This window comes from Megalobrama amblycephala, linkage group LG24, assembly GCF_018812025.1.
Source record: "Megalobrama amblycephala isolate DHTTF-2021 linkage group LG24, ASM1881202v1, whole genome shotgun sequence".
NCBI classification, from domain to species: Eukaryota; Metazoa; Chordata; class Actinopteri; order Cypriniformes; family Xenocyprididae; genus Megalobrama; species Megalobrama amblycephala.
In genome coordinates, this window is record NC_063067.1 from 19382409 (window position 1) to 19394980 (window position 12572).

The 12572-nt window shown below is 36.1% G+C and overlaps 1 protein-coding gene across 23 annotated transcripts in view; it reads left to right on the top strand.

Annotated features, from left to right (window-relative positions):
• hspg2 (heparan sulfate proteoglycan 2) overlaps positions 1-12572 on the top strand; it is a 125058-nt gene that overhangs the window by 40509 nt on the left and 71977 nt on the right. For 21 of the 23 annotated variants that reach the window (XR_007182859.1, XM_048177355.1, XM_048177359.1 and 18 more), the window contains exons 4-9: positions 9178-9287; positions 9529-9587; positions 9911-10071; positions 10905-10943; positions 11843-11968; positions 12354-12527. Coding sequence is in view for 22 of the 23 variants with exons in the window: in XM_048177355.1 (XP_048033312.1) it covers positions 9178-9287; positions 9529-9587; positions 9911-10071; positions 10905-10943; positions 11843-11968; positions 12354-12527 (669 nt within the window). In the remaining variant the exon portion in view is untranslated. The remainder of the gene's footprint in view (positions 1-9177; positions 9288-9528; positions 9588-9910; positions 10072-10904; positions 10944-11842; positions 11969-12353; positions 12528-12572) is intronic. The other 2 variants (XM_048177364.1, XM_048177377.1) reach the window with 1 other exon arrangement.

The following is a 12572-nucleotide window of genomic DNA, read 5'->3' on the forward strand; positions in this document are numbered from 1 at the left end:
AAAGGTTACCGCAGCATACAGACATGCTTTCAGTTGCTTTCAGAGAATGGCCAGGAGATCATTTTGAAACGAGTCCATGAGAATGCTTATCTCAACACCTCCACATGGAATTTGTGTTTGATTACAGTGCTGACTAGGTGAGAAGCTCATAGGACCAACTTGTTAATTTGTTAAGTCATCTACCCCTGAGCGTAATCGGAGGTGTACAGCCAAAATGAAATCGTAGTTGTAAAATGAAATATAATCAATCTGTTTCTAGATTCATATTTTCTTGGCTCACTCTGCTGTGTTGACAAATATATAATACTATATTAACCTAAACATTATTTATTTGTTTATTTTAATAAATTTAGCTTTCTTTTTTATTTGTATCATTTATATATATAAAAAAAAATGCCACCAATAAAAAAATTATTATTATTTATCTAAACCCTATTACTGAAGAGTAAAATGGTTCCTTGCACATGAAGATTGAGGGCCACTTGTACATGACTCTTGAGCTCTGCAAAAGTGAACAGATGTCAAAACATCTGATGAAAGATGCAGAAGTGTATAGGGTCCTAAAACTTTCCGGAAAAAAGGCCACCCAGCTTTTCCATTGCCTGTCCTGGTCATGCAGTTGACGTAATGTTGTGTGTCAGGGCTGCAAAGATGATAGTTATACAGCAGGATTGGGAGATGTGAAGGGGCAGCTGCGGTTATTTTGGTTTCCATGTTGTTGAGGTCCCACCTTCTCAGAGGAGGCCATATACATTCTGTCAGAAAGAGAAAAGAGCAAAGAATTAAGAAAATGAAGAGAATGTGGTTCTTGATGATGGGTCATGACCTAAAAAGTCACAGGTCTGTTCTGATGGAAGCTTGTTTCCGTCACTAAATAAAAAAATAAAAAAGGTAATTGTGACTTTTTCGCAAGAATTGTGAGATTTAAACATGCAATTGTGAGTTATAAAGTCAGAATTGCATGATATAAACTTGCAATTGCATCTTATAAAGTCAGAATTGCTTTTTTCTCAGAATTGTGAGTTTATATCTTACAATTCTGAATTTACAACATGCTATTGCGATTTATAAAGTCAGAATTGTGAGATATTTGAGATATTTGATATTGAGATAAATTAGGTATTTTTTCCCCACACAATTGGACAATATAACACGCAATTGCGAGTTCATATCTCACAATTCTGACTTTACAGCTCGCAATTCTGACATTATATCTCACAATTTTGACTTTATATCACACAATTCTGACTTTATAACTTGCAACTGTGAAATTGTCTTACAAATCTGAGGTAAAAAAGTCAGAATTGTGAGATATAAACTCACAATTGCAAGGAAAAAAGTCAGAATTGTAAGATAAAAAGCTGCAATTACCTTTCTTTATTTTATTTCATTGCAGAAACAAGCTTCCATGGATAGATAGGATCATGGACATCAATAAACAAGCAAAAAAATTGCATTATACATTACTAATTTTAGTGTTTGATTTTAGGGACTTTATTTTCACCATCACAAATTGTTATGCGCATGGTGGATTTTTAATAACAATAATTAATTTAATAATATTGGTAGTATTGGCTCAGCACTTATTGTTTAATGTAAAACTGTTGAGAACCACTAGTTTACTGAACAGAACTTCCTAAATAGCCGTCCTCATGAACCGCTTTCAGCCTCAGATACTGTCACTCATTGTTATGGCAGCAACATATGTGTTGCCTTGGAAAATCTTGTCCTCCTCCATAGGAAACTTTGCTTTAATTCTCTCACTGGACAAATTTGCAGTCACAAATGTCCTTACAATATGATATGAGACTCACAAAGACACAGACAGTTTTTGAAAGCCATTGAGGGTTCTAACCCATTGTTGACTAATAATCTGCCACATCTGCGATACACGTAAAAAAGCTTAAATTCAGAAGTTATGATGATTACAACAGTTGACCTACAGTAAATGAGCTCATTTTACCGTGAATGGAAACATCCTTGGGTTTCACCACAGCTGAGCATTTTTATTTCCTGCAGAAGGCCTGGGAGTGTCCATAATGAAAATAATAATCCATCTTTTGGGATTTATAAAGTTATTCACAGCTTTTTTTCCAGTGGCTAAACTAAATAAATAATATTCATTGTTCAAGTGATCAAAAGAGCTTAATGGAAGATACAGTAGCGAGAGAGAGAGAGACGGATAAAGAGAAAGAATGAAGTGTGTTCGTGCTTGTTTTATCTTTAAAGGAAGAAAGAGTGCTCGCTTTGTCTCTGTGTGATGGCACACTGAGGGCTTTGTAGTGTGAAATTGTCAGTAGCAGTTCAGTACATAAAAGGACAGTTCTAATAGTGTCGCTTCTTTCAACTTGGCACTTTGATTTTGATGCAGGACGGCTTTGAATTTGTGGATACCTCATTAACACCACTTAGCGTGGGATGGAATGAACAGCAATACATAATCATAGCAATTACCAAAACTCTCTCTCATCCACATTACTTCTCTGTACCGACTCTGTGCGTCCACGATCACTCAGTCGAATGTTCTTTTATGTTATCTCTCATAGAAAGTTTGTGCGAATGTACTGGTATTTACTTGTTCTTGTTTTGAGATCAATAGCTTGCCTTGAAATAATTCTTGATAACATCGTTTCTAGTGTAGCAAGAGTCATAGCAAGAGATTTATATTGTAATTAAACTATTAAAAATTGTCATGATAACTAAATATTCTTCAGTGGGAACCAGAAACGGTTAATCAAAATATTCTGACGTCAAGACCAATTATCTTTGACGTGTCTTCAAGTATGCGGGAGCAAACAGGATGTGCCCCTCCCACTGGTAGCCCAGAATATACCTCTTCAGCGGGTGTATTTGTGAGAGAGAAGAGTTAAATCTAGACAGTGGGAGTGTGGATACTGGCTGGAGTGGAGGATATCCTGCAAACTACAATGACTTAATGAGATCCCACCGTGATAATTGTAGTTGCCATTTAAAGCAGGCTGAGAGAATTCTGGTGACAATCTGTATCTTCATAGACAGATGTTGATCATATGCAGCGTCGCCTTTGGCTCAGTGGTTCACTGTCAATGCTCTGCTGTGCCAGAGGTATGTGGCTCTTAAACGCGCACAAATCAAAATCTGCCATTCAAAATAGAAAACATGCGTCAATTAAACCGTGACTTCTCCAGCTGGTCTGCTATATCTCGTACTTCTTAAATCTTAATGGTATCATAGCAGTTCATATGCATCTAAACTTCTGGTTTGCACTCATTACACTGAAAATATATATGGCGAATATGAAATCTGCTTTTCTTCCTCTGTTTTCGTCTCTATTGTTTCTCCACTGTCCTTGAAATAAAATCTCCTCCACACACGTCCTGCCTCTTTCCTCTTGTTCCGTTCACCGTTTGCACAATAATTTTCCTTTGACCCTTTGACATCAATCCCTAGTGCCTCTGTTCTTTGTCCATGTTTTGGTCATCTGGGGACATCTTGAAGCCCTAAGCAGCACGAGTACAGTAGGTCGTGTTCTCAGCTGAACTCTTTAATTACACAGCATTATCTTCGATATGGTTGCTACGTAAAAATGCAACCATTTTAACCTTAGCTGATATATTTAAATATTCAATTTTTCCAAGTACTTTGAGTTATCTGGGTCAGTGACATCTTAGAGTGTTCATGATAAAGGTTTAAAAAGAAAGGGAGGATCTAGTTTGTGTCGAATTCTTATTAATGTACTCTTTGAGTTCATGTTGGTTTTGTATGGTTTTGGAAAAAATTGCATTTTCGAGAAAAAAATTCAATTAATGGATCATGGTGCAACAAAGCAAAAAAAGTAATAACTTATTCTCTTTACACTTTGAGTATGTGTGTTATTCAAGGTGACATCTTAATCATTATTTTCAAATATATCTTTAAAAGTGATTTTATTATTATTAATTCATTTGTCTGTTATATTAAAGGGATAGTTTACCCAAAAATGAAATTTTTTTTTGTTTATCTGCTTACCCCCAGGGCATCCAAGATGTAGGTGACTTTGTTTCTTCAGTAGAACACAAATGATGATTTTTTAACTCCGTTGCGGTCTGTCAGTCTTATAATGCGAGTCAATGGTACACAATTTATAAGTCAATAAACATGCACAGACAAATCCAAATTAAACCCTGCGGCTCGTGACGACACATTGATGTCCTAAGACACGAAACAATCGGTTTGTGCGAGAAAACGAACAGTATTTATATCATTTTTCACCTCTAAACACCACTATGTCCAACTGCGTTCAGCATTTGCTTAGTGAGGTCTGATCGTGCTCTGACAGTGGAAGTGATGTCTGGCACTCATTGAAGTATAAGCACGAGACATCACTGCCGTTGTGGACTCTTATAGATTGTGTTACCATTGACTCGCATTATAAGACTGACAGACGGCAACGGTTGGAGTTAAAAATCATCATTTGTGTTCTACTGAAGAAACAAAGTCACCTACATCTTGGATGCCCTGGGGGTAAGCAGATAAACATCAAATTTTCATTTTTGGGTGAACTATCCCTTTAATAATATTGATGTTTATCAATAATAATTTATAAATATCACTCATTACTAAATGAAGAGTTTGATTCCAAAACGCGATAAACGCCATTTTCAAAAAATTGAGTTTCCGCCAAAATCAGTATTGTATCTGGTTGGTATTGAAAAGTCATTTATTAATTTTGCGCAAAATGCGATATCCGTCGTGTTATTCTGTCATGTTTTCTCCCTTTCTTCCCAAAACGCGACAAACGCCAGTCTCCTTTTTCTGCAGAACGTGATATATCCGCTCTCAACCAATCACAGCGCACCATTCCACGCACTGTAAACATTAAAGGCTTTTTTAAAAGCCGTTTTTAATACCAATGTACGCGGAAAAAAAGTGTGTTTATTTAACCGTGCGGTGGCGCCAGATACTCTTTAATCGGTAATGACAAATAATTCATAACATTAACAAGATGACCATTTTGGGAGCGACGGTTGAATGTATTTTTAGTAAAATGGCTGAATATAAGATAAATATTGGCAAAGTTTAGACTCTGTCATATATGTGAATCAACTTACTTTGTTGTGTATTTTCAATTTGAAAAATAACTTTTATATTGACGAATTAATTGCATTTTGAAAAAAAAAAAGTGTCATGGATTTATTGCATTTTGGGGAAAAAAATAATACGTTTTTATAATAAACTTTTTAAAATCAAAATGTAGATTTGAATTTTTAATGTTTTTATATCCAAAAGATGCTAACTGAAAGTTTGAAACAGAAAATAGGGGTTTTCATCTTGCCACTTACTTGGTAAAGAAAACACCTTTTTACTCAAAATAATCAAAATGGAGTTATTGCGTTTTGGAACCAAACTCTTCAAATATTAAATTGCATTTTGAGGAGTCAAACAACACAAAACATTTTACAATCAGAGATGTTTTAATAAATATCCTGAAGCATCCAAGCTTTATAATGGCAGTGAGCGGGACCAAGAGTATGAAATGAAGAAAGTGTTTCCATCCACATTCATCCATCATAAACGTATTCCACACAGCTCCAGGGGGTTAATAAATGACTTCTGAAGAGATGCGTTTGGGTTTAAAAAATAAAAAATAAAAATGAAGTAAAATTTGTAGCTTCCGCCAGACTGCCTTCCATATTCAAGTTACGAAGAAAGTGTAAACTGGCATCACGTCAGTTAAGCTTTTTTCGTAAGTTGAATATGGAAGGTGTAGGATGTAGCGTAAGCTTTTTGAACTGCAAGAGTTTACACTCTCTTCATATGTTGAATAAGGAAGGCGGTCTGGCGGAAGCTAGATATTTTACTTCATAACTAGTTAAATATGGATATATATATTTTTTTTTTTTTTACACAAACGCATTGCTTCACTTCAGAAGGCCTTTATTAACCCCCTGGAACTGTGTGGAGTATGTTTATAATGGATGGATGTGGATGGAAGCATTTTCTTCAGCTTATACTCATCGGTCCCTTTCACTGCCATTATAAAGCTTGGATGCGTCAGGATATTTATTCTAACTCCGATTGTGTTCATCAGAAAGAAGAAAGTAAAATACAGCTAGGATGGCTTGAGGTTCATTTGAAAGTGAACTAATACTTTAAGTATTTCAATTAATAAATTATTATTCATAAATTAAAATAATCTAACTCTAAAAAACTAAAAATCAAGATTTAAATTATATATTTATTTTTGTCCCCCTCAATAACTATTGTATAGTTCTTGAAACTTCTGGAATCACAAAAAGAATTGCCAAAAATTTGAATGTCAAAAATGTGTCACAATGTTTGAGAACCACTGCTGACAATTTATTTTTTTACATTTTTTTGTGTGTGTGTGTTTCTGCCCCCCATTGAAATTTCATTTCCACGCTCTAATTTATGCATTCACCAGTTTGCTTGTATGATCTCCGAGCAGTAAACACGAGCTAAACGGGTTATGCACTTCCATGCTCGGGGGTGTGAAATTCTGTTTAGCACCAGAACGACAACAAGATGCCCTGCCAGCTGGCTTTTTGGCATTATGATGGATGGAGGTTTTCCTCTCGCAAATGCACATTTGACATTTGGATGGTTTGTGTCTGGGAATAGACTGGTGAAAAATCAGCGAATCTCTGTCCAAGTGCATTCCGCAGAGCTGCAAAATAAGTCAAGAAGACTGCTTCGAGTGTTCGATTCAGAATGAAGGGTTCTTGGGAGGAGTGAGAGGAGTGAAGGTCGAGTTGAAAGACTCATGCTTTGAAGGCCAGACAGGCCGCATTGGCTCAATCGGCTCTTTGTCTTCCGCACAGGCCTTCGTGTGTCCCGTCGAGGACTCGGCCCACAAAGCTGCCAAAGTTATGCTGTTGTATAGAGAGAAGAGTTTATGAATTAATCATTTGGAACACTTTTATTTCACTGTCTTTTCCCTTGTCTGAATGCAGTTTTAGTGCCCTTGCTGGCGTTCAACAGGGGATTTCCTTAACGGAAAGACTGAATGGGATTTTGCTCTGTTCCATAGCGAGAATGTGGTTTTCTGAGTTGAAGCCTTATTAGTGAGAGCCACTGAGACAAGATTACAGGCGATGGGCTGGCTGTGCCGTCGAAAGAGAGAGGCTGATGCTTTTACATTGTGCCCACACAAGTGATTCGATTAATCACGGGTCAGTGCCAACGCTTTGACGGGACCTTTTGATGTTTCCTTTCCTCTGTCCAGGCTGCAATATTCCTGCCCCAGTGACGTTACAGAAAATACAGACAAAGGCAGTCAGTCAAGACCTTCTGACACTCTTACTTTGTTTTCATCTCTCTCTTACCTTTAATGACCCGTTTTGCAGTAATGAGACTTCTCTTCCGCAGAAATGGAGGATACCTTTAAGGAAGCATGGCCACCATGTATCAGTGTATTGCGCAATTAGAAAAAATTTAACTCTGGGCCACTTTCTTTTCTAAATCCTGTCAGCACTAAGTGCAAATTTCCAATAAACCGTGTGTGCGTGGCAAATGCATTTGACCAGATGGTGACAGCAGGTGTCTGGATTCTGTGAAAAGCAAGTTAATTAATGTCTGTGATATAATATCAATTGGACTAAATCCATAAAGGCATTAGGAAGAGTAAAAGGTCAAAAGAGTCTGTTTGGGATACATGTGACTTGTGTGTATATAAGCTGTGTGTCCATTTGGCAGTCGCATTAAACACGACTCTGCTGGAGAACTATGGCGAGTGGCAGCTAACTGCAAGAAAGAGCACAAATATTGACTTCCTTTCTCAACTCAGTTTGACAAACTGAAATCGGGTAAACCCACCCAGGCGAGCCGCCGGGAGGGCAGTAAAAAGGCTGGAGCTTTTTAAAGGTTGATGTTACTGTGAGACTCTGGGCATAAGCTAATAGCATGTATTTGTTTTGGTATTGAACGACAGCTTTTGCAGAATAATTGGAGCTGTCAATGCTGAAACATTTCCTGAATAGATTTTGTAATGCTGTGCTTCTCAATGTTTATTTGACATTTTTATGACCACATTTATTTATATTATACATATACTATACTATACGTGTGACTCCAAACCCGATTATTGTCTTAATCTGCATGTTTGATTTTGTTGTTCACTTACATGTTTATTCATGCCTTTTATTTTAGGTCTTAGTTTGTTTAGGATGGTGTTTCTCGTCTCTTCGAATGTTACACAAACAAGATATCTGTAATATGTTTTGTCCATTTTTTTTATATATACATTTAGTTATCAGCCATAATATGACAATAATTATCTACTTATTGGACATAATTGTAATCGGGGCATTCTTAGAATTTACTTTTTTATAATAAAAGTTTAAAGAATACAATTACTATTGATAATTTATAAATAATATTTAAGGGTTAGTTCACACAAAAATGAAATTTGTCATTAAGTACTAACCCCCATGTTGTTCCAAAACCCATAAGACCTTCATTCATTTTCGGAACACAAATTAAGATATTTTTGATGAAATCTGAGAGCTTTCTGATCCTCGAGAAGGCAACGCAATTACCACATTCAAGGTCCAGAAATGGAGTAAAGACGTCATTAAAATAGTCCATGTGACTACAGTGTTTCAACCTTAATGTTATGAAGCGAGGAGAATACTTAAATACAAAAACAAAACAAAAATAATGACTTTATTCAACAATTTCTTCTCTTCTTTGTCATTCTCCTACACTGTTGATGTAGTAAACACAGTGCAGCGCTTCCGGGTTCTACATCAGAATGCTGACTCAGTATTGGCCGGCGCTGTTCACATGAGCAGCACGTGACGCAGGAGCCGGCCAATAATGAGCCGGCGTACTGACGTAGAACAGGGAAGTGCTGCACTGTGTTTACTACGTCAACAGTGTAGGAGAATGACAAAGAAGAGAAGAAATTGTTGAATAAAGTCATTTTTGTTTTGTGTTTGTATAAAACATATATGTTTTGTAAATATAAAAACAATTGTTATCATTAATAAAAGAGAAAATGATAATTATTGAAGTATATTGATGATAATATTGCTTTGTGCCTAGTTTGTATATTTGTGTTTCTCAAGTTAAAAGTCATCAGATACTTTTTTAGAGACCAATTACTTTTGTAAACTTCTCTATGTGAATGTAAATCACTATAATAAAAATTGTCTGGCACTGTTATTGCGAGTCTGACATCTGCATTCTTGTTTCTAGTTTACTATCGGGCACTGGTGAACTTCACAAACTCATTCCAGTATGGGCCTGAACTTGATGACATCTACTCTCCTGCTTTCCAAGAGATATCATCTGCTGTCGTTGATACGGTACATGCAAATACTTAACTGTGACCTCAAGAAATACCACCAAAGGAGTTTACACAATAATTAAGGGTGTGCTCCACCTGGGTATTGGGTCATATTATTGATCACATGCCTTTCCTCTGATTTTTGTCTGTACTTTGTTAATGTTTAAATCAGTGTTTACCTGATTTAGTAGACAGAGACTAAAGTACTTTGTATGGCAAGGCCAGTGTGTGGTGATTAATGGTGTTTATCTCCTCCAAAGCTCGAGTCGGACTACAGCAAGATACCAGGACAGCAGACCGTCAATGTGGTTCTCATCAAGTAAACACCATTTTCAATTTCAAACACTCAAGTAATAGTGCATGTTCTCATGTAAAAGGATAGTCAATTTACTTAGGACATTCATTCAATTGAATACTCAAGCCCTTTTTGTATTATGGAACTTATTATGCTCACCCTGAAAAACATCATAAATAAGTTGGTTTAAGATGGTCTCCTAGCTTGGTCAAGCGGGTGCCCGAACGCTCTGTAAAAACATCAAACAGACCAACCTGACCAGGCTAGGATACCAACAAATTATCTTAGGTTGTTTCATGTGGTTAGTTTGTTGTTTTGATTAAGTGTGCTCTGTGTACATTTTACAGGAAAATTGGCAAAGATGTGTTTGTGGAGCTGGACGTCGGCTCAGATAACAACCCTAATGAATCACAGATCAGAGGTGTCCTGTTCTCTGTGGTTAAAGAGGGCACCATTGCCTCCTACGATACCTCAGTAATTGGCTTCCAGTTCAGACGGCTTGGAGAAGGTATGTTCAATACTTTTCCAATAATAATTAGATTATGATTCCTTACTAAATGCTGCGATACATCATGATATCTGAAATTTGGTTACAGTTTGACAATTTTGGTATGGTTCATTTAAAGTTTAAAAAAAAAAAAAGGGCTGCAGACACATTTTGCTTGAGGGACAATTTTCCATATTAGAATATTGACAAAAAATATGTATGAACAAATAATAATAATACTATTATTATTACTACTGATAATAGTAATGATATTGACAAATATATTTTGCATGTTTATTCTATATTTTGCATAGTAATTATAAGTATTATTAATATACATTTTATTAAGAACAATAATAATATTAGCAAATATATTTTGCATGCTTATGTTATATTTTGCATAACATCTATGTATAATAATATAAATTTTATTGATGATGATGATGATGATGTGATAATTCATGCATTAAAATTCCAGTTGTCAGAAATATTTTGCAGGCTTATAAATGTGGAATAAGACTTTAATACAATTCATTATTACTATTGATTAATTATTACTATTCATTAATTCATTTCATTAATAATAGTAATGAAATTGACAAATATATTTTGCTTGCTTAAATTGTTGAATAAGATATTAACACGTTATCAACTACAACAACTACAATAATAATAATAATAATAATCAATTTGATAATTAATGCATTGAGTTTTCAATTGTCAGATCCAGTTGTGCATTTTTACACCCTTTTACACTTTATAGTCTGCCTAACTATTCGTTCTTGAAGTTTTGTTTGGAACGATTCATCATTCAACAGAATGTAGTACAGATAATATTTGTGTCTGGTTCATAGCTGATACTCTCCCTCCTGTGGAGCCCATCGATGTGCCAGGTTTGTCCTCAACCAGGTCTGCTGCATGGAAGACTGTAGTGTATTAGAACACAGTCCAGTCTTGTTCACTTATGAGAACTGCAAGGAATTCTCAGATTATGTAGTGGATGGATAAAGAATGAAACCTTTATGCATGTGTGCACTCCAATGGACACCTGACTTTGACGAGAAGAACAAAAGGCTTTGCATGGCTTGTCATTGATTGAAGTGACGCTGATGTCAGGAATGCGCCTACCTTGGAGTATCATTTTCAGGCAATGCAGCCTGTTTGTGTTTGCAGTATCTAGTTTTGTTCATATGTGATGGAATTTAATTTTTTAATCAAAGCTTTCCATATTTTTTACTTTCAAATTAAGGTACTGGATAAGAGATTTCAAGACTGAATAGAAAAGGCAGAATGAACATTGTACAGATGTACTTTTGGCTTTGTTCACACTACATATAAATCTGATTTGGTTTTCAAATCTGATCTTCAGGACTGACTGTCCATGTTCTGCACTGATCTGCTTGTTCAGACAATACAGTCTGAAGTCTTTCTCATACCATAAGTGAGATGTGTCCTAAATAATGGGGAAAAAAAAGGAAATCTGACCTTTCCTTTTAGACCGAGATGCATTACCAAAAAATTGAATTTCACACCACATGTGGATGGTTTTTTGTGTGTGTGTGTATTGTTATTCAAACTATAAAAACAGATTTGTGTTGCAAACTCCAAAAAGTCTGATTTCGATGCCTGTGTGAACAAAGCCCTTTTGTATCCTCTTGAAATAGCAGGTCCAGCATGGTGAGGCTGTGATAGACTTCTTTCAACAAAGCATCATGCAGTTTTTCTTGGATCACTGCCTTGCATTACGTACAGTATGTCACTGCATTGTTTATGTCTGTTTCTACCACCTCAGTGAAGCCCAGTCCCAGGGTATGCTTGTCTAATGAGTTCAGATGTCAGGATGGGCTGGCGTGTATCCCTCAGGATTTTGTGTGTGACAAACGGCCTGACTGCAATGACTTGAGTGATGAAGAAAACTGTGAGTGAGATTGCTTGAGATGAATCCTCCTCATTTGCCTTAGAATGAGTGGCATTGCTTTGTTAATTTTGACCTGACTAATACTATCTAAATCTATCGAAATGAATTAGATCTCACGCATAAAACATTTTTTTACGTCACGCCATTTTGTCATTTCAGCTTTTATTTAGTTCGCTGAATATGACCTTGAAAGACTTTTTCAATAACATGTAAATAAAACACAAAATTTTGACATCTAAAGCTACTTTTTCTAATGTAAATTCAATGCCTTATACATCTTAGAATTATCTTAATTTAGGGTTTTTTTCTGTAAGTTATTACCATGTATTTAATTTGATTCCTTTTTTTAATCGATCGCCCAAATTATATCATTTTATTTTCAAAGGTGTTCCTCCTGTACGTCCTACTCCACCTACGCCTCCAAAACCCAGACCCACACCCGGCCCGGGACCCTGCCGTGCAGACCAGGCCACCTGCCAGAACGGACAGTGTATCTCCAAGGATTATGTATGTGATGGCGAACCGGACTGCACTGATGGCAGCGACGAGTTCAAGTGTGGTAGGACAAACCTTTAGTTTACCACAGAAATGAAACCACTTATTT